The 21,126-nt window shown below is 37.1% G+C and overlaps 1 protein-coding gene across 1 annotated transcript in view; it reads left to right on the forward strand.

The window, feature by feature from the left end:
* PLEKHA2 (pleckstrin homology domain containing A2) overlaps positions 1-21,126 on the forward strand; it is a 120,513-nt gene that overhangs the window by 91,348 nt on the left and 8,039 nt on the right. The window contains exons 5-10 of the mRNA XM_074287298.1: positions 2,110-2,207; positions 8,680-8,820; positions 9,949-10,095; positions 11,206-11,274; positions 11,710-11,780; positions 20,340-20,403. Coding sequence (XP_074143399.1) covers positions 2,110-2,207; positions 8,680-8,820; positions 9,949-10,095; positions 11,206-11,274; positions 11,710-11,780; positions 20,340-20,403 — 590 coding nt within the window. The remainder of the gene's footprint in view (positions 1-2,109; positions 2,208-8,679; positions 8,821-9,948; positions 10,096-11,205; positions 11,275-11,709; positions 11,781-20,339; positions 20,404-21,126) is intronic.

Genomic DNA, 21,126 nt, shown 5'->3' on the forward strand with positions numbered 1-21,126 from the left:
TGTGTGTGTGTGTGTGTGTGTATGTGTGTGTGTGAAAGAGAGAGAGAGAGAGAGGAGAAATAAGAGAGAGAGGGAGGAGAAATGAGAGACAGAGAGAGGGAGAGGGAGAGGGAGAGGAGAAATATAGAGGGAGGGAGAGAGAGAGACACTGACTGCTGTCACAGCAGAATATCTTGAGTCTAAAGAGATAATGATACCAATAACTGACCTTTACAAGTTAGCTAAGTGTTTCACAGAGAGCACCTTATCTCATTGGAGCCATGTAACAACTCTATGAATGAGGAATTATAAGCATTGTCTAAGATTTGAGAGAAATTATGATTCACCTATGATAATACAACTAATATTAGTGACAGAATTTGAGCCCAGGTTTTTCTGATCTCTCAAGTATACCTCCCTTCAGATAATCATAGAGACTAGAGAAAAATCACATTGCTATTTCAATCCTCCTGACACTAAAAAATTAGAAATAAAATATCTATGTTATGCAGAGTATTATATCAATAGTATGCACACAGATGGGGCAGCTAGGTGGTATAGTAGATAGAGTACTGGGCCTGGAATCAGGAAGATTTGAGTTCAAATTTGGCCTTGGATACTTACCAGCTATGTGACCCTGGGCAGGTCACTTAATCCTTTTTGCCTTAGTTTCCTTATATGGAAAATGCACTGGAGAAGGAAATGGCCAACCACTCCAGTATATTTGTCCAGAAAACCCCACATGGGTCACAAAGAGTTGACCAGACACTTCTGAAATGACTACAAAATATATACATACATACCATATGTATGTATGTATGTTTCCAGGGGTTTTAATGTGGGACCTCAGGTGCTCAAGGGATATTCATTTACAAGATTTCTTTGTTGGCAAGTTGGAAACCATTGTTGTTAAATGATGGTTATTGATCTAGCCAACTTAGAAGGATATCAGTTATTAGTTATCTACCAGCATTGACATGGTATATTAGAAGCTCACTATGTGAACAGCATTTTAACAGATGGCATGGAGGAGGCAGCAGAGAAGAGTGGAGAAAACAATTGCTGGATTTAGCCTCAGGATTTGGGTTGGAATCTTGATTCTTCTACTTACTACCTAGGTAGATCTCCAGATCTCAGTTTTATATCTGCAACAAGAAGGGTCTGAAACAAAAAAATTAAAGGAAGGGCTTGGACTGAATGATTACTCAGTCCCTTCCTACTTTAAAGCTGTGATTAAAGATAGCAGCCAGTATTCCTGCTGTTTGTCTTGTGGCTCTGGAGTCTGTATCTATCACATGGGATTTTCCTATCCCTATAATTCACAGTCACTAAAGCCTGGCTAGAATGGGTGCTGCACTGTGGCACTGAGATAACCATGGGTTCATGATTGCTGTACCAGAACCCTATAAACTCCTGGCATTTCCTACCAAGTTGAAAAAAGCTTTCAGACCAGTCCAAAGAGTCTCATCTCCAGCAGATTGGCCACCATATTTACCAAAGCATGGAGGGATCACACATCATTTAGTAGAGGAGAGTGAACTCATATTGAAGGAATCACAGATGATTGAAGTTTTATAAAGGAAATTAATTAGCTCTCCCTTACCCACTTTGAATGGTTTAACATCCAGTATTGAATATTGAACAATCACTATAGTAATGTAAATGAAAAGATCATTAAAAGGAAACAAGAATCTGAGGCACTACTCTATTTCACAACTGATTGTATTCTAACCATTCCTTGTCTATATGTCACTTATAATAAGGGATACTGATTAAGATAAAGGGGATGTACCATAAATCCATTACTACTATTAGAAAAGGAATCCAAGGGTGTGTCTTATTGATCACCTTCAAGATGAAAATCAGCATATCGGGGAAGTGGAGTAGTAGGCATTTTCCTGGTGAAGTAAGATATATTTTTAGAGCAGAAAAAAGAGTAGTAATAGCTTTTTTTTCTCCCTGAGCACTCTCCAGAATGGCCTATGTCATGGAAATTTGTCTGGTCTGCATTATGGAGCCCATGTAACCTCATCTCAAAGATGGGTTTTTGTTCATTGATGCCTCTATTTGTCGCCTGAATGCTGATTGGGAGTTTATTTTCTTTTTGTCTTGTTGCCTGTCTGTTTGCAGTCATCAACGCCCTTTCTCAGCGTTATTTCCTGCAAGCCAATGACCAGAAAGACCTGAAGGATTGGGTAGAGGCACTAAACCAGGCCAGCAAAATCACAGTATGTATGGTTCCTTTCCCATCCTTCATATAAGCAAAAAGAACCCTTTTTCCAGTCCAGGGTCTAATTGATGCTGGAGGGAACTTTGGACAAAAATAGGGGGATTCCCAATTGCCTATTCCCCTGCTAATTCCCAGCTACCTATTCTTGCACCATAACTGATTGACCACAAGTTAAACTGAAAGTTTGAGATCCCATTCTGGCCAGGGGGAAGTACATGGAGAGTCCCCTCTGTGGTAGGATCACTTCAGGATTCCTAGGAAGGCTTATGGTCAGTCATATTTTGGGTAATTTCTGGGGTAACTCAAATTCAAAGTTGGTAACAATAATAGTAGCAGCCAACATTTAAAGAACTCTTTAAGGATCACAATGTGCTTAACTTATATTGCAAAGTGAAGAATAAAGTGTACGGGATGGGGGAGGAGAGAAGTTGGAACTCTCTCACCAGACCTTCAGCTCCTCCTCTCACTTCAAAGGGTTGCTTGGCCAAATGCTGCTTTTGTAGATGAGCCCAGAGCAACAAAGACAGTTTGTGGTTTAAAGGTGCTTCCTTTAGAAGAATCACTGAACCTTGATGAGTGACTGCTGTAGGGTTCATGCCGTCTTCTTCTACCTACATGTAGAAGAATTCTCTGAGATAATATTTTTGGACCTGTGAAGGATCAGAAGATGACGTAGCCTAGATAAATCCGGGAGGAGATGAATCCCTAGGTTTGGAGAAAGGAAGGTCTGATTACAAAGCCAGCCTTTGGGTCTTACCCAACAACATTTAAGCACTTATGTGGCAGGTACCATATAAATGTGAGACACACAAAGAAAGGCAAAATCAAGCTTAAGGAACTTACTTTCTGGTTGGAAGATAGCATACAAATAGCAGGTTATATGTTTTATATATATGATAATAGGAAGGTATAGAATGTATATAGGTAATAGAGAGGTATAGGAGATATATATTATAATAGGGAGGAAATTTCAAAGGGAAAGAACTAATAATGAGGGACTTGGGAAAGCCTCCTAAAGAAGGTAGAATCTGAGCTAAGTTTTTTTCAACAGTGAATAAACATTTACCAAACACTTACTATGTGTACTGTGCTAAGTGCCTTAAATACAAATACAAACAAGAAAATATTTTCTACCCACCTGGAGCTTACATTCTCTTTCTTGTTCCTCCGTAGTATTTTATTTTTCCAAATACATGTAAAGATAGTTTTCAACATTCATTTTTGTAAGATTTTGTGTTCTAAAATTTACTCTCCCTCCCTTATCTCCTCTCTCCCCAAGATAGCATCTGATATAGGTTATACATAAATAATACTTTTAAACATATTTCTATATTTGTCATATTGTGCAAAAAAAAACATAAGAAAGAAAAAGCAAGCAAGCAAGCAACAACAACAAAACAAAGCAATAAGTGAAAATGCTTTGATCCACATTCAGTCTCCATAGTTCTCCCTTTGGATGTGGATGACGTTTTCCATCCCAAATCTATTGGAGTTTTCTTAGGTCATTGTAGTTGCTGAGAAGAGCTAAGTCTATTATAATTGATCATCATATAATCTTGCTGTTACTGTGTACCATGTTCTCCTGGTTCTGTTCAGTGAATCTTGAGGAAATCTTAAGAGGCTGAGGTGAAGGAGGGCATTCTAATTATGGGGAACAGCTGGTACAGAGGCACTGAGTTGGGAAAAAACAGTGCATTTAAAGGGTGCTAAGAAGGTCAGTGTATGCAGTGTATAGGAAGGAATCAAATGTAATAATACTGGAAAGGGATGACAGGGATAGATTGCAAAGGTTTTATATGTGATCCAGCAGGTCATAGGGAGCCACTGGCATTTGGTAAATAAGAAAATAACGTGGTTTAGTTAAGTTACTTTGACAGCTGAGTAGAGAAAGAATTGGAGCATCAAGAGATTAGACCAATGAAAGGATATTTTTATATCTTTTGTGCCTTTTGTACCTCAGGGTAGAGGTACATGAGGTAGATGGCTTGAACAATGATAGTGGCTATGTGAATGGAAAGAAGGGACTTCATACATGAACAGAAATGGTGAAAATATATTTTAAAATAATATTTGGCAACAGGTTAACTATGTTGAGTGAGTTGAGGATGCTATGACTAAGTTTATGCACTTGGCTAAGTAGAGAATAATGGTGCCCTTGACAGTAGGAAAGTTCAGAAGAAGGGATGTTTTTTGGTAAAGATAATGAGTTCTGTTTTGAATATGTTGAGTTTTTTGCCTTTGGGGATATCCAGTTTGAGATGTAAAAATGGCAGTTGGTGACACAGAAGAAGGCTCCGCAGAGAAACTAGAGCTGGTTACATTGATGTGAGAAACACCTGCATAGAGATGATAATTGAACCCAAGAGAGCTGATGAGATCACTAAGTGAAGAATTACAGAGAGGGAAAAAAAGGAGAAGGCCAGAACGGAGCCTTGAAGAAACATCCATCCTTAGTGGGTATGGCATAGATATGCTAGAAAGGAAGACTGAAGGGTGGTCAGACAGTAAGTGGAGGCTAAAGACAGGGCCATGTCAGGAAATATCTAGGAAAGTGAGAGTATTCAGGAGCGACAGTTTCAAAGGTGGCAGAGGCCAAAAAGGATTAATATTGAAAGGAGACCATTAGATTTGACAATTAAGAGATCATTGCTAGCTTTGAAAAGATCTGTTTCAGTTAAACCATTTGGTTAGAAATCAGTTGTAGAGGTGAGAGAAGTAGAGGCACTTTGTCTAAACAGCTTTCTCAAGATTAGTCATGAGTGAGATGAAAAGATAATAGATTTAAAGCTAGTTGGAATCATTAGGTCAAATTAATTTTTTTTTAAATTTAGGATGGAAAAGACTTGGGGAAAAAAGCTTCAGGGAAGGACCAAGTGAAGAAAGGAGAGATTGAAGTTTAGGGAACGGGTCACCCTGGGCTTCAGGCTCATTAAGCATAGAAGTGTTTTGAATCTGCCCTGCTTTGATGGAGGAAGTTTCCCCCATGCTGACAAAAATCATAGTTCCTTTGAGTATTCTCATGCAAGAGTAGGCGAGACCGAGACAGAGGGAGTATGTCATTGAATGTGTGTGTATTGATGCATACTGGGAAGCTGTCTGTATTATAGATGTCAAAACTTTTATCTAATGCTATGAGACTTGCTATTTTCTAATTGTGTCACTCTTGAATGATGAGGTGTTCTGTTTAAGAAGGTTAACATTCAATTATTTTTCCCCCCTAAGGCAATTGAGGTTAAGTGACTTGTCCAGGGTCACAAGCTAGGAAGTATTAAGTATTGGATTTGAACTTCTGACTTCAGGGTTGATGCTCTATCTGGCTGCCCCTACCGCTCAATTCTTTTAACCTCAAGTATATCCTTTGTCTTCCCTGGTTCTACAAATAAGTTGTCTTAGGAGGGTTTCATGGAATTATAGAATCTCAGGACTTGAAGAAAATTCAGAGATTATTTAGTTCAGTTTCACACCTCATATAAGCACTCCTGGTATAGCATACATGACATTGCCTTATTGCATTGATCCAATTGTTAGGAAAGTATTCCCTTATATCCAGGAGTTTGCTGGTAAATGTCTAAAAACTAACTCTTCAGAGCACAAGACTCACTTTTAAGTCTAATCTGCAATATTAACTTTTTCTCCATCACTTTCTCAAATATAGGCAATTAAAAGAAATAATATCAAGTCCTGACTTAAAGCATTTGCTATTCCAAGATATAAATACTCACACTGAAATTTTAACAATAGGCTTCAAGCCTTTTGGAACCTGCTCCCTCACATGCCTGTTCATAGCAAAGTTAATTTACTTCTTTGCCATATCCATTTCTACAGGCTATTCTCAGTACTTCCCTTGGTGCCAAAGCAATACAAGGCTAATTCACCTTCTATATGACAGGTTTTCAAGTACCTGGAGACAGCTTCAGAGCTTTTCTCCTCCTCCTTTTTTTTCCTCCTCCTCCTCCCTAGATCCTTTAGCCTCTTCCTTCCATGGCCTGATCCAGGTCTGCTCCTAAATGCCTCTGTAACATGTGTTCCAAATTTTTTTCCCTCTCCCTGCTCCCCTTCCCAAGACAGTAAGCTATCCTGTATAGGTTAACCATGTGAAATTCTTCTAAACATATTTGTATATTTGTCATGTGGTGCAAGAAAAATCAGATCAAAAAGGAAAAAAAAAACAAGGAAACAACAACAAAAATAAAAGGAGGAAAATATGCTTTGATCCATATTCAGTTTCCATAGTCCGTTTTTTGGATGAGAATGGCACTATCCATCACAAGTCTATTGGAATTGGAATGTGGCATAAGCTTTTAGACCAGCTTTGTCTACCCATCTGATGGTACCTTCACTTGACTTTTTCTAAATTTCAATTTCTCTGATATCTTGGGAATTCTGGCTTATTTCTTGTTATCTTGGATTTTTTTCTATTTGCCCTCAGACAGATATTCTCTTTCTCTCTCTCTCTCTGGCTCTCTCTTCATCTCTCCTCCCTTTCCCCCCTTTTCTCCCCCCAAAAGGCCTTTCATCTAAGTGCCCATCTCATCCCCTCCAGCTTCTCTTCCAGGAAATGGTTCCTGGCCAAAAGATCTCTGGTTACCATGGGCTATAGTGGAGGTTCCCCATAACCCCTGGTACTCCTGCCTGGTCCAACTCTAGCATATGTAGTGCAGAAGGGAATTGGGAAGCCTTGCACTGCCACTAATTAGTTATGTGGCCTTGGGGAAGTGACGTCCCCTTGGACATCTCTTCTTTATTTCTACCATTCTATGAGTCTAAGAAGTTGCTCTGGTAGGTATCCTAGAGTTACAAAGTTGATAAGAGCCATAAGAAATTTATGGAACAAAATTAAAAAACTCCTTAGGATAGCAAATAAGAATTTCCCTATGTTCTTATTTGTTGGCAGGATCAAACAGTATTTTAGAAATCCTGGTGAGGTCTTCCTGTCTTCCTTCAGATGGTTTGACAGCTAAGAGCAGAAAACAAAAATTTTTTCCGTTTGTCATTGTGAAAGTTGACATCATCATTGCTCAGAACACCTGCTCTCTGGCGACTCTCTTCTCCTTAGACTACAGCCTTTTCCCAGTTTAGGCTTGCTCTCCATTCTACTCTTTAAGGGTTGTTTCTCATGGAGCCAATGAAAGAAACTAGAATAAAATCCACTCATCCTAAAGATCCTATAATACTTAATCATAGCTCAGGGAAATATGGGAAAAGTGGTCTGGGAATGACTTTAATCTACTTTCTGAAATTAGATTAGCTAAGTAAGTTCATCTCTAGGAGATCAGCCATTATGTGGTTAGGGGCAGGGTGAGTGAAATTATTGTGATTTTTTTTTTTTTTTAAAGTGGGATGAGTTAAAAAAAAAAGTTGGGAATTCTAGATTGTTTTAGAAAGGAAGAGTTATAGTGTACCTCAAGTGTCAGAGATAGTTTTTCTGCCAGATTTTTTTGTCCGATTTATAATACAGATCTCTTAAAATGGGAAATAGGGAATGAGAGCAGGAGTGCCAGAGACAAAGATACTTGATCTTCAGTCAAGTATTTATTTGATAAATTTTTGATAAAATTTTTCTTGTTATGCTGGTAAACAAGATGGAGGGGTTTGAGCTAAAGTAAAGTAGACTCAGAACTGACTAAATTACTAGCGCCAATGAATAGCTATTAATGGATTAATGTTAACCCTGAGAAAGCCCTCCAACAGAGTCCTAGGGAAGTCAAAATATGATGATGAAGATAATGATAATGGTGATAAATAATAGCATTTAGTACTAGTACTTTAATGTTTGCAAAATATTTCACTGGTATTATCTTCTTTGATACGCCGAACAACCCCAGGTTGTGGTAGTATTGAGGTAGAAATTGAGGCAGAGAGGCTGATTTGCTTAGGTTAGATAGCTAGTAAGTCTCTGGGGAAGTACTCAGTGCCTTGAGACATCTAGTTATCTCCCTACAATACCTAAGAGGTACTACCTGCTTTGTGCTTCCTAATATTCCTAGTATTGCATGTCCATATAAGATAGGAGTTGTGAATACTTTCTTAGAGACCAGATCCTGATCAGAAACAATTTCCTAACTACTCAAGAAGAAGGAAAGAGATCTTTCCTTAGATAGAACTCTATTTATAATAGGTGGATGAGACGAGGGAATGGGAGAGAATGTATATAAGGACAGGAATGGTCTGGTACTCCAGTACTGAAAGGTAAAAGCGAGTCTTCAGGTGAAGCTTCCAGGACTACCAGATCATAGTTCCTATTGTTGATAAGACTCAGGGAACCTTCAAAACATTCATCTTAGCAGATTCCCTTCAGTCTGCCATTTGTTTCTGAAATCTTCAATTTGCAGACTTGTTTTTCTTCTGTGTGAACCTAAGAGGCAGTGCAATGAACTTAATAGTTAGATGACCCCATTCTGCCACTGAGTCTCAGTTCTGACATTTACTGCTATCTTCTATACTAAATTTTTCTGTGCTTCCTCTTCCAGGTGCCCAAAGTGGGGAACTTGCCTCTGGCTACTGAGGTTGCCAAGAGTCCAGCAATTCCTCAGTCCTCAGAAAAAAAGCCACAGGTGGCATATAAGACAGAGATCATTGGTGGAGTTGTGGTACACACACCCATCAACCAGGTATAGCAGATTGGGGGGTGGGGATGGGGCTCCTGATTGAGAAAACCAAGGGTATGATGTCATTGATTTGACATATGCAAAGAAATGTGTTTTGGATTATGTCTTGAAATGATGTCTTAGATTAATGATTCAGAGGATCCATAGATAGTGTTTTGTGGGCAAGAGAACCCTGATCTTTAAGATCTAAGATTTTCCCTAGCACTTGGAAAATGATTGCTATGAAGTGGCTATCATTAGTGGAGATGTGGAGATAATGGGGCTCTACATTGATGAAAGAGAGAATTACTAATCCTCTTGTTTTAACTGCTATGTTAGAATATAGTCCATGAAACCAAATAGAATACCAGTAACAAAATATAACATTTATGTAGCATGTTAAGCTCTGCAAAGTGCTTTACAAACATTGGATCTTCACAACAACCCTGAGAGATAGGTGTAATTATTATTCTCATTTTACATTTGGGGAAACTGAGGTAGGCAACAATTAGGTTATGTGTCCAATGTCATATATAGCTTGTAAGAGTCTTAGGGAGAATTTGAACTCAAGTCTCTTTATTCCAAGTCCAATGCTCTATCTACTATGCAACCTAACTGCCTCAGACTAGTTCTAGTACTTAATACCATACTAGACTAGTACTAGACTAGTGAGATTAGAGACAGAGGAAAAGGGCCAAACTGAGAACATGCTGGGCTTCCTTCCCTCTCTTATCTGTCACCTTGTCCTCCCTTCTCTACCCTGCCCTCCAGTGGTTAGATTATAAAGACACAAATTTGGGCTATATGTGTGTATACATACATACATATATATGTATATATATATATATATATATATATACACTTGCATATGTATATGAAAACATGTATGTGTATATATGTATACATATATAATTAGATGATACATATATTTATGTATTTAGATGTAGAAGTACACAAACAATTCTTTTGTTTGCTCCTTTCTGTTTTCCCAGTTCTGAATGAACTCTCTGAGACAATAGTCTTCTCTTAGCAGTAAGAGAAAGCTTTGTTTTTACGGGGAAATCCAAGCATCTGACTGGGGTAGGAAATGGGTAAAAGGGTTAAGGTAGAGGTTTGCAGGATGAGAAAAAGATATTGACTGTTCTTTTGTAGAATGGCGGAGATGGGACAGAGGCAGGTGTGCAAGGTCACCATGCTATCCTCCGAAGGTCTCAGAGCTACATTCCCACTTCAGGATGCCGAGCCCCCCCTGGGCCACCTGTCCTTAAGAGTGGCTACTGTGTGAAACAGGGGAATGTGGTAAGGGCCAAAACTCTGGCCAAACTCTGCCATTCAAAGCCCTTTATAACCCAGCCCCCTCCTACCTTTCCAGTCTTCTTACACCTTTCTCCCCACTATGTATTCTTCAATCCAATGACACTGACCTCCTGGCTGTTCCATAAACAGGACATTCTCTCTCTTTTCTCTGGCTATCCCCGATACCTGGAATGCCCTCATTCCTCCACTCTGACTACTGACCTCCCTGGCTTTTGTTAAGCCCCAACTAAAATCCCAACTTCTAGAAGAAGCCTTCCCTAACTCTTTTTAATTCCATTACTTTCCCATTTATGCTGAATATAGCTTGCTTTGTAAATGTTTGTTTGCATGTTGCCTCCCTCATTAGATTGTAAGTTCCTTGAAGTCAGGGACTACCTTTTGCCAAACACTTACCACAGTGCCTGACATATAGTAAGACACTTAATAAATGTTTATTGAATTGCTGTACCATACAAACTTGTGGAGAGAGAAAAAAATTATGACAGAATGAGATGTCAACCTATGTAAGAATTTTTTTATCTAAAACGTTCAGAATATTAAATCTATAATCAAAAAAGCCAATATTCCCTGGAAGATTAAGGATTCTTCTTTTTCCTTTTCTTCTCCATCTTTTTCCTCCTCTTCACTCTAATATTTGTGTAGCCTTTTAAGGTTTATATCCATTATCTTGTTTTGGAGTCAAAATACCCCATAAGCTTAACCATAATAATAATAATAATATTTGTAATCTTATATTATGCATAGAATTATGATTTATATATAATAATTATTATTAGCCATAACATTATATAAAATTGGTATAGTCCATTAACATTTATAAGGCAAAAATAGATAATTTCATTTCACCTTCACCACAACTTATGATTTAAGTGCTAGTATTATTCTCATTTTACATATCAGGAAACTGAGGCCCAGATAGGTATAAAGCAACTTACCCAAAGTTACAAGGCTAGTAAATGACAAAACTTGCTACTTCAAATAAAATGCTATACTTAACACTAGTATCTTAGAACCTGCCACCTAAGGATAGGATAAGATTCCTGCAGGGAGCAATGTACAAAGAGACATCCATCTCTGTCTGTTCTGTTTCAGAGAAAGAACTGGAAACGTCGTTTCTTTGCTCTTGATGATTTCTCCCTGTCCTACTACAAGTGTGAACAGGTGAGTAGTGGGACCCCGCAAAAGAATCCTACGTAAATTTGGAGGCACATGAATTACAGTCATACTGTCATCACAAGCATGAACATAGACAATTGCCCCATGTTCTCTCTCAGTTGCCCCTCCAAAACACAAATTTCTATCCCTAGTCTCCTCACGTTTACAAAGGGTACCATGTTGTCTGCTTCCTTCTCAAATTTCCCATACATGTCAGGAATTCATATAGGATATAGGGATGGAAAGAATCATTAAGATCCATTTTACAGATGAGAAAACTGAGGTGAAAGAGATGAAATAACTTGCTCCAGAGTTCTGAGTTTCTGAGGTCATATTCATGGTTGAACTTTGTTGCTTTTCATTCTACGTAGATTTGGAGATCCCTGTCACCAAGCAACAAATAGATAGACTTATCCCACCTTATTTTGTCTCTCTCCCCAGGACAGAGATCCGCTGCGAACCATCCTTCTAAAAGATGTACTCAAGACTCATGAATGTCTGGTCAAATCCGGGTAACTATTAACTCTGCTTGATTAATTGCTGATAGAGGAGGATGGTACAGATAAAACTCAAATGATGAAGGGTGAATGGGTGGAAAGGAAGTGGAGGTAGGAAAGTAAAGTCTACTTTTCTTAGATATTCAACAGTTAAGACCAAGAAAGATAGAAATGATTATTTGAAGAAATATCATGATCAAGGGAAGATTGGTTTGTCCTCTTGTTTGTTTTTTAATGAGAGAAAAACTCTGTAATGATACCTAACTAAACATTCCTTCTCAATCTCCTTTTCTGAAATCCAAGTAGGATCCACTAATGTTGGGTATCCCTTAGTCATCTTCTCTTTCTCCTCCATACTCTTTCACTTGATCTTATTTATTTCCATGGAGTCAGTTATCTCTATGTAGAAGATTCTCAGTCCTTATCTCTTTGTTGACCTTCACTTTCACATCTGCAACTACCCATTTGATATCTTTAAATGGCTATCCCATAAGTACCTTAAGGCCACCTAAGCACTCCTTAACTTTCTTTTTACTGTTGAGGACCTCATCATCCTCCCAATCACCCAAGCTCAAACCTAAGTGTAATCCTTCAATCCTCACTCTTCTCTTGTAATCTAAAACTAGTAGAATACATATTATAATATATGTTATATATAATATGATATAATCATATATAATAAATACAATTATAATCTGTTGCCAAGTCCTCAGATCTACCTTTTAACATCTCTTATCTCTGTTTCCTTCTTTCCTCTGACAATACCATCACCATAGTGCAGCCACATTACCTCACAACTGGACTATTGCAATAGCCTGCTGATGGTGTCTCCCTGTCTCATGTCCCTCCCTTCCTCTACTCTGCTGTCAAAATGATCTTCCTAAAGTAGAAGTCTGATCCTTGCCTCCACAAGGCTGTGGCAGTCATACCTCATAAAATCATCTCTATTTGGTTTTTTAAAGTCTTTAATTAATAATAATGATAATAATTCAGTTTTAAAAGCCCTTAATAATAAAAGTGTCTTCTATCTTCTTGCACTATACTCTTCTCCAAGTACTATGTAATCCAGGAATCTAATTTCCTGGTTGTTCCTCAAACAACATACTTCCAGTGCTGAGAATTTTCATTGACTATCCTCCATGCCTGAAATTCTCTCCCTTCTCATTTCTGACTCCTGGCCGTCCTCACTTCCATCAAATCCTGCTCAAATCCTACCTTCTACAAGAAGCCTTTCTCAATTCCCCTTAATGCTAGGCCTTCCTTCTAATGATTATCTTTATTCTGTATATTGTTTGTATGTAGTTTGCATGTTTTTGGTCTCCTCATTCTATGAACTTCTTAGAACTAAAACAGTTTTTTTGTTTTGTCTTTGTATGCCCTATTATTATAGTATGCCCATATCTGGCCCATAGCGTGTATTTAGTGCTTGTTGACTGACCAAAGTGAGATAACTCAAGGGTTCTTGTTATATCCGAATCCAAGAAAAGTTGGCTTCTGTGGTATGAAATACAGAGAGAGTATGCTTTGAAGGGCATTATTTTATTTTATTTTATTTTTTTAGGCTGGGGTTAAGTGACTTGCCCAGGGTCACACAGCTAGGAAGTGTTAAATGTCTGAGACCAGAAGGGCATTATTTTAATTCAACATACATAAAACACCTACTGTGTGCAGAGCAACAAGCTAGGCATAGAATGATCATAGGCTCCAGAGTCAGTGGATTTTTTTCTTTCTTTCTTTTTATTATAGCTTTTTATTTACAAGATATATTCAAGGGTAATTTTTCAACACTGACAAATGTTTCCTTTTGTTCCAACTTTTCCCCTCCTTTCCCCCACCCCTTCCCCCTGATGGCAGGTTGACCAATACATGTTAAATATGTTAAAGTATTAGTTAAATACAATATATGTATACATGTTCAAACAGTTATTTTGCTGTACAAAAAGAATCAGACTTTGAAATAGTGTACAATTAACCTGTGAAGGAAATAAATAATGCAGGCAGACAAAAATAGAGGAATTGGTTCATCAGAGTCACTGGACTTTGGTGAAAATCCTACCTTCTAACAATTACTGCCTTTGTGATCTCAGGCAAGTCACTTAAATCCCCCTTTGTTCTTTTTCTTTACCTGAAATATGAGGAAGAAGGACTAGATGGAGTTCTTGCAATCAATTTTTTTATATACATCACACTTTTGAGCCTTGTCATCCCCCTACTCAGGAATTTTCTCTTTCCTGTTTATTTTTAGGCACTATCAAACTGTGTATACCCTGGGATCCAGCAGTGTTTCTGCTGGTCCTGTATCCCACAAAGAGAATAAAAAAGGGAAAGCCACCCACATATGCAAAAATGTTTGTGGCAGCCCTTTTTGTAGTGGGAAGGAACTGGAAACTGAGTGGATTTCCATCAGTTAAAGAATGGCTGAATAAATTATGGTATATGAATGTTGTAGAATATTATTGCTCTGTAAGAAATTATCAGGAGGAAGATTTCAGAAAGGCCTGGAGAGATTTACATGAGTGAAATGAGTAGAACCAGAAGGTCATTGTATACAGCAACAAGTTTATACAATGATCAATTCCAAAGGATGTGGCTCTTTTCAACAGTGAGGTGATTCAGGCTAGTTCCATGATCTTGTGATGGAGAGAGCCATTTACACCCAGAGGGTGCTTGCCTTTTGTTTTTTTTTTTTTTCTCATTGTTTTTCTTTTATCTGATTTTTCTTGTGTAGCATAATTGTAGAAATGTGTATAGAAGAATTACACATGTTTAACCTATATTACTTGCCATCTAGGAGAGGGCATAGGGGGAAGGAAGGGAGAAAAATATTTGGAACATAAAGTTTTGCAAAAGTGAATGTTGAAAACTATTTATGCATGTGTTTTGAAAATTAAAAGCTTGATTAAAAAAAAAAAGAGAGAGAGAGAAACAAAAGAAATTTTCAGCTGAGCTTGGAGTCAGGAAGATCCAAGTTCAAATTTCAATAGCTTAATAGCTGTTTGACATTGGGCATGTTATTTAATCTCCTTTTGCCTCATTTGTGAAATGGGGATAAAAATAGCACCTGCCTCCCAGAGTGGTTTTAAGGTCAAATAAGGTAATAATTGTAAAGTGCTTAGCATAGAGCTTTACATGTAGTTTGTGCAATATAAATATATCACTTTTATTATTACCAAGTTAACTTTGCATTTATTAATCTGGTATTTGAAGCCCTTTACCCATTCAGACATACTTCTGCTTACTGTATTGTTTTCATAAGGAATAGTGGAAAGAATTTTAGCTTTAGAGCCAGATGATCTTGCTTTGAAGCCTAGCCCTGCCACTTATTATTTGTGTAAGTTCCACTACAACTCAATTTACTCTCTGTGAAATGAGGAGTTTAGGTTAAATGAGCTCTAAGGACCCTTCCAGTTCTAAATCTATGATTCTGCTGTCTAACATCTGGAGGACTCCCTGCACATCCCCTGCACTTTGTAGCGCCCATGCTCTGTATATGCCCTGGGCCTCTGCCACTTCTCACCTATTGAATTCACATATTCTTTAGTGCCTAACTCAGTTGTCCTTTTCCTGCCAATTTATGAGACCCTTTCCTCCTTTGAGGGCCCAACATAGATTTTTCTTCATATATTTTGTTGCTCTCAGAATATTAACTGTTGATCATCTATTGTCAAAAACCTTTCATCCAGATGGTTTTTCCTAGACATTGGTGACCCTCTTTTCTGAGCTTTTCATTAGTTTTTTCTCTTCACCCTCATTATCTCAGAATCCTACACTTTTGTAATGACTGGGTTGTTCACAGATATTCCATGTAAGGAAGTCTTACAAAATGAAAGAAGAATGAATATATGTATTTTTAGAATGTATGAGATGGTTCCATTTTGTGCTGTGGGAGAAGATGAATTAATGTAGGGTTCAGGAGCTTAGTCAGCAGTCCTGTCATAAGCAATAGTGCTTCCAAACATCCTTGACACTTAACTTTCTAAGGGGGATGGGATTGGGGGAGGAGAGATGGTGATCATTGTGGCAAATTGGAATCCTGATTAGTCTGCAACTATTTTCAATCTACAGTGTAATAGCAGAAGTCAGGGTAGCAGAGAGATTACTTTTGTGTAGGGATGTCTTTAAACAGGGTCACACTTTGGAAGGAAATATTGCATAGACCAGGAAATTACAAAATAGCCACTAAGGCTGGTAAAGTATAGACTTGCCAGGTATATACTATGTAAAGACAATTCTCCAGTAGCAGGAAAACTTCAGACACAAAACATAACAAGTTAGGATGATTTTTAAGTAGCTCTAGTTTGAAATTTCATAGCTGGGAATGCCTTGGTCCAAAAATCATTTTCAATTTTGACCCAAAGGTCTTGATTCATTCCAGAATAGTGCAAGAGGACCCAGAGTATGCTCTTTGTCCTGGTTCTGGGTCATACCTAGATATTGGGATCCCTAGAAAGTCTAAGTAATTCTGGGGATACAAGGAATGTCCAAGAATCATGCTTATGCTTTACCCTTTGGCTCTAAATCTTCCCTGGAGCAGATCCAAATCTGCATTATCCCGAATTAGCAAACTCCAGGACTAGAATTAGAGAGATTAGGTACTGGCAAAGCAACCCTTATTGGGGTATGAGATCCAGCTATTTTTAGGACAAATCTCAGTGTGAATACCTTCCTCCTGGACCTCATCCCCCCAAATTTTTATTATGGTTTAACCTGTTTAAAAATGATGCAGAATGAGATGGACTGTGTGAGCTGAGAACTTACACTAAGGAGAACCCACATGTAGGGCAGCACCTGATTAAAATTGAGTCATGAAGGGAAAGATATCTGAGAAAGACAGCATGTGGTCCTGGGGAGAGAGGATATGTGGAAGAAGACAAACCATTCTATAAATGAAGTGAATAAGCATTTATTAATAACCTACTGTGTGCAAGACACTGTGCAGGTCCCTTTAAAAATTTATTTCATTTGATTCTCACAAAAAGCTTGCGAGTTAAGTATTATAATAATCTTAATTTTACAGTTGAGGAAACTTTGCCTGCAGGAAGGTTTTTAAATCAAAGAATCTTGGGGTTCTCATATATGGGCTGATAATGAATATGTAAGTCCCACTTACTTAATATCCATTTGGGGGACTCCCACTGGTAGTTTATTCAATGACTTGTTTTATGCTGTACCTCATGCCTGAAACATTCTTATTTTCCCATCAATTCCCGGGAATTGCTTTTAAAACCCAAATCCAATCCAGCTTTTTCTATGAAATCTTCTCCAGCAACTTCAGCCCACACTGACCTTGCCTTTTTCTTTTTTATTATAATTTTTTTTCTTTCCAGTTTTATATTCTCTCTCTTCCTCCATTACCATTGAGAAGGCAAGAAATACGATACCCATTATTTGCATGAAGTCACACAAAACATATTTCCATATTAGTCATGTTAAAAAAAATCAAGTAAAATAAAGAAGGAAAAAGTATGCCTTAATCTGCACTCAGAGTTCATCAGTTTTCTCTCTGGAGGAGGATAATGTTTTTCATTATGAATCTTTTGAAATTGTCAGATTTCACTCTTTTTTCTTAATTTCTAGAACATTTAGCTTATAACTCAGACTCTCATACTTGAATTTATTTAACAATTGCATTCAACAATTCAGTAAAGAGAACTACTAGATATGTGTATGTACACCAACTCAGCTACTTCCTGCACAAGGAACTTCTCTGGACTTTAGTTTCCTTATTGATAAAATGAGAGGGTTTTATTGGACCATCTCTGAAGTCCCTTTAAGTTCTAAATCTGTGATCTTATGAATCTATTTTTTATATATGGCCTTATAATTATTTCATTAATCTTATCTTACCAACTAGCCTATAAGTGTCCTGAGAGCCAGAGTTAAGCCTCTTAATCATCAATTTAGTTCAATAAACATTCCTTAAATACCTCTTATGGGAAGGTCACTGTGCTGACCTATGAGGAACCAAAATGCTATAAGACAAATATGCTGTCTTCAAGGAGGACATAATGTCCTCATAATGTCATGCCTCATAATTAGTCCTAATCACTTCTTGGTAGGATTTGATTTGACTAGAACTAATGGGTGAAGATTATAAAGAGGAAGATTTGGTCGATTCCCTACATGTCTTGGATATTATTATTATCATTATTATTATTATTATTATTATTATTATTATTGCAAAGGTTTTCTTCTGGTCACTATTTTCCTTTGAATTCTAACTGCACTAATTTTATTTTGCAAAAATATTATCAGAGCTGTCAATGTTATCTCTTTTAATCCTTTCTATCCTTAATTTAGTCAATAATTTTATATAGAAAAGCTTTCCTAATGATTAATTAAAACTGTTCAATAGCTAAATGAAACTGTTCTATCAATAATAGCGTATAAGAACATTTCCAACTTCTTGTTGGGGATGTTACCGAGAGTTAGTTGGTTGTTGTTGTTGTTTTTTTTTTTTTTTTTTATTCAACTACATATAAAAAGTCATGTCATAAAACAAAGTGAAGTTGACTAGAAGGAAACATTTTTCACAACTATGGAAAAGGAAGAGTTCTTGACCAAAGTAGGGATAGGGAGGATCAGAGGAAATCATATTAACAGCTTTGTTGATATTTTTGCAAAATAAATTTAGTGCATTTAGAATGAAAAGGTAAACAGAGATTTTAAGGAAAATCTTTGCAGCAAATTCCTTTGCTTAAAAAACAACAAACCTTTGATATCCAAGATAAATAGGCAACTGATATAATGATATAACAAGAACCATTTCCTAGTAAATAAATGATCAAGTGATATGAATAGGCAATTCTAAAGAAATCAAAAACCCATATTAAAAATATTCCATATCACTAATAATAACAGAAATGTAAAATTCAAACAATTCTGAGGTTCCATTTCATACCAGTCAGATTGGTGATGATGGCTAAAATAGAAGATTGCAATTGTAGGAGGACCTGTGCAAGGATAGGCACCTTTAAGTACTGTTGGTTCAATTGGTCCATCCATGGTTAAAAACAGTTCAGAAATATATCTCAATAATCACTAACTGTATAGTGATTTGACCTAATAATACCATTACTAGTGACATATTCCAAGTTGATCAAAGACAAAGGGTAAGGGTGAATATGTACAAAAGAAATTATTATAAGCATTTTTTTGTTGTTGTTGTAGAATAGAATTGGAATAAAAGAATGTTCACCAATGGGGGAATGAGAGAACAAGTTATGGTATATTAATATAATAGTATATTATTGTACCATAACAAAAGGAGATTCAGAGAAACCTAGAGACATTTAGATGAACTAATAAAGAATGAAGTGAGAAGAACCAGATGACTATAATATTTAAAAGGAAAAGAATTCTGAATGTTTGATCAATGACCACTTACAACCAGAAAAATATTGATAAAGCTTAAGTCTATTTTTTGGTCAAGGACTATAGGCATAGAATATACCATACATTTCTAGACATGACTAATTAATGGTTAGAGCTGGTTTTTGTTTTTGTTCTTGCTTTGTTTTTTTTGATTCATCATACTTGTTAATTGAGAGAACTTTGAGTGATGGGAGACATATTGAGGAATGGAGGGGGTGTTAATGAGAAATGCAAAAATAAAACAAAGGCGCTCCTATGAAATAGTTGAAAACTATACAGAAGAAGGCAGAAGGAAATTCAAAAGGAGACCAGAAAGAGCTATTCTCGAATTACTACTCTATGAAATATATTAAATCTGAAATGTATAAAAACTGAAACCAAAACATCTAGAGTGATTTTTCACAATCAAGTATTTTGTTGTTATTCAGACATTTCAGTTATGTGTAATTTGTTGTGACCCAATGTAGGATTTTCTTGGCAAAGTTATGGAGTTTTTTTACCATTTCTTCTCCAGCTCACTTTATAGAAGAGGAAACTGAAATAAAAAGGTTAAGTGAGTTGTCCAGGGTCACAGAGCTAGTAAGTGTCTGAGGACAGATTTGAATTCAGAAAGATGAGCCTTCCTGACTCCAGACCCAACTCTTTATCCAATATACCACCTATCTGCTCTTTTGTCAAATATACTGTCTTCTTTTCCTGTTCTTTGTATAAGAACATGTTCATGTTTGTTGATGTTTGTTAAATTGATATTTTTAAAAGAAAACTTGAAGAAAAATTAGACAGGTTGTGGGCCCAGGGTGGTCTCAGGATTCTTAACCTGTGGTCCACTGACCCATTTAAGGGAACCTGAATAGAAAAAAAATTCATATTTTTTTCCCCACTAACCTGACATTTAGCATTTCCTTCATTTCTGAATATAGACAATAGTTTGTAGGAGTCTTGAGGTTTTATAAGACTTAATAAAGAATTCATGAACAAGAAAGGTTTAGAACTCCTGTTGCTTGGAGAGAATCCTGATTGGTTGAATAAAGGTATTCTGATATTTGAAATTTTTTTCTTGAATACTTTTCTAATAAGTCCCTCTTTTTAAGAGATAGATGGTAGATAACCACTAGTCATGAATATCTAAGAGAAGCTAAGTCTCCTGTAGTTATTCTAGCATATTTTTTGTTAAATTCTGTTCTCTGTCTTTATGTCTAGAGATCTCTTAATGAGAGACAACTTATTTGAAATAATAACAAGCTCCCGGACCTTCTATATCCAGGTAAGATGCCCTTTAGTAGGGTTTTAATAGCTTAGGATTAAGTGAACCTCATTCTTTTCTCTGCTTTCTCTTTTTGCGTTCTAAGTGTCTAAATAGTAAATTTAGCACCTGACATATTCTTGGTCGCATTATCTCCTAACAGGATGTTTGCCCCAAACTTCCCAACCACACAAAAATAAAAACAGGCTGAACCACTGTACTGGAGAATGTGAGTTTGTATTCAGCTGATGTCAGCCACTGGATTCTAACTAAGCAGAGAAAAGGAGAACTGACCAGTGATTTCACTTCTCTTATCTGGTTTATTTTTAACCATAACTCTGTATGTGGACGTTAGTTCTATATAGGAGGGCAGAAGCCCAGAGTGCCCTGTTTCAGGGCCAGGTGCACAGCCCAGCTGCACAGAGAAAGCCATTGTCTGGGCACTTGCTGTTCAGCCAGAGGTTCCCCTTCTCCACCCAGTGTTGGCTCTCTCCCATCTCCTGCCCCAGTCACAGGAGCTTCAAATTCCTGCCTGGCATTTGCCTTTGGAAAAACAGCCTTCTATCCAGGGTCTGTGCTTCCAGGCTTAAACCTCCAACTACTATTCTTCCATCTAGTATGGCATAGAGGACACAGTCCTGGCCTTAGAAGATGTGAGTTCAGATCATCTCTTTGTTATATTATAACAGTGATTTGGAGCATCTTCTTTCTGAACCACAATTTCCATCTGTAAAATGGAAATAC

The sequence above is a fragment of the Sminthopsis crassicaudata genome, chromosome 2 (genome assembly GCF_048593235.1).
Source record: "Sminthopsis crassicaudata isolate SCR6 chromosome 2, ASM4859323v1, whole genome shotgun sequence".
Taxonomy (NCBI): Eukaryota; Metazoa; Chordata; class Mammalia; order Dasyuromorphia; family Dasyuridae; genus Sminthopsis; species Sminthopsis crassicaudata.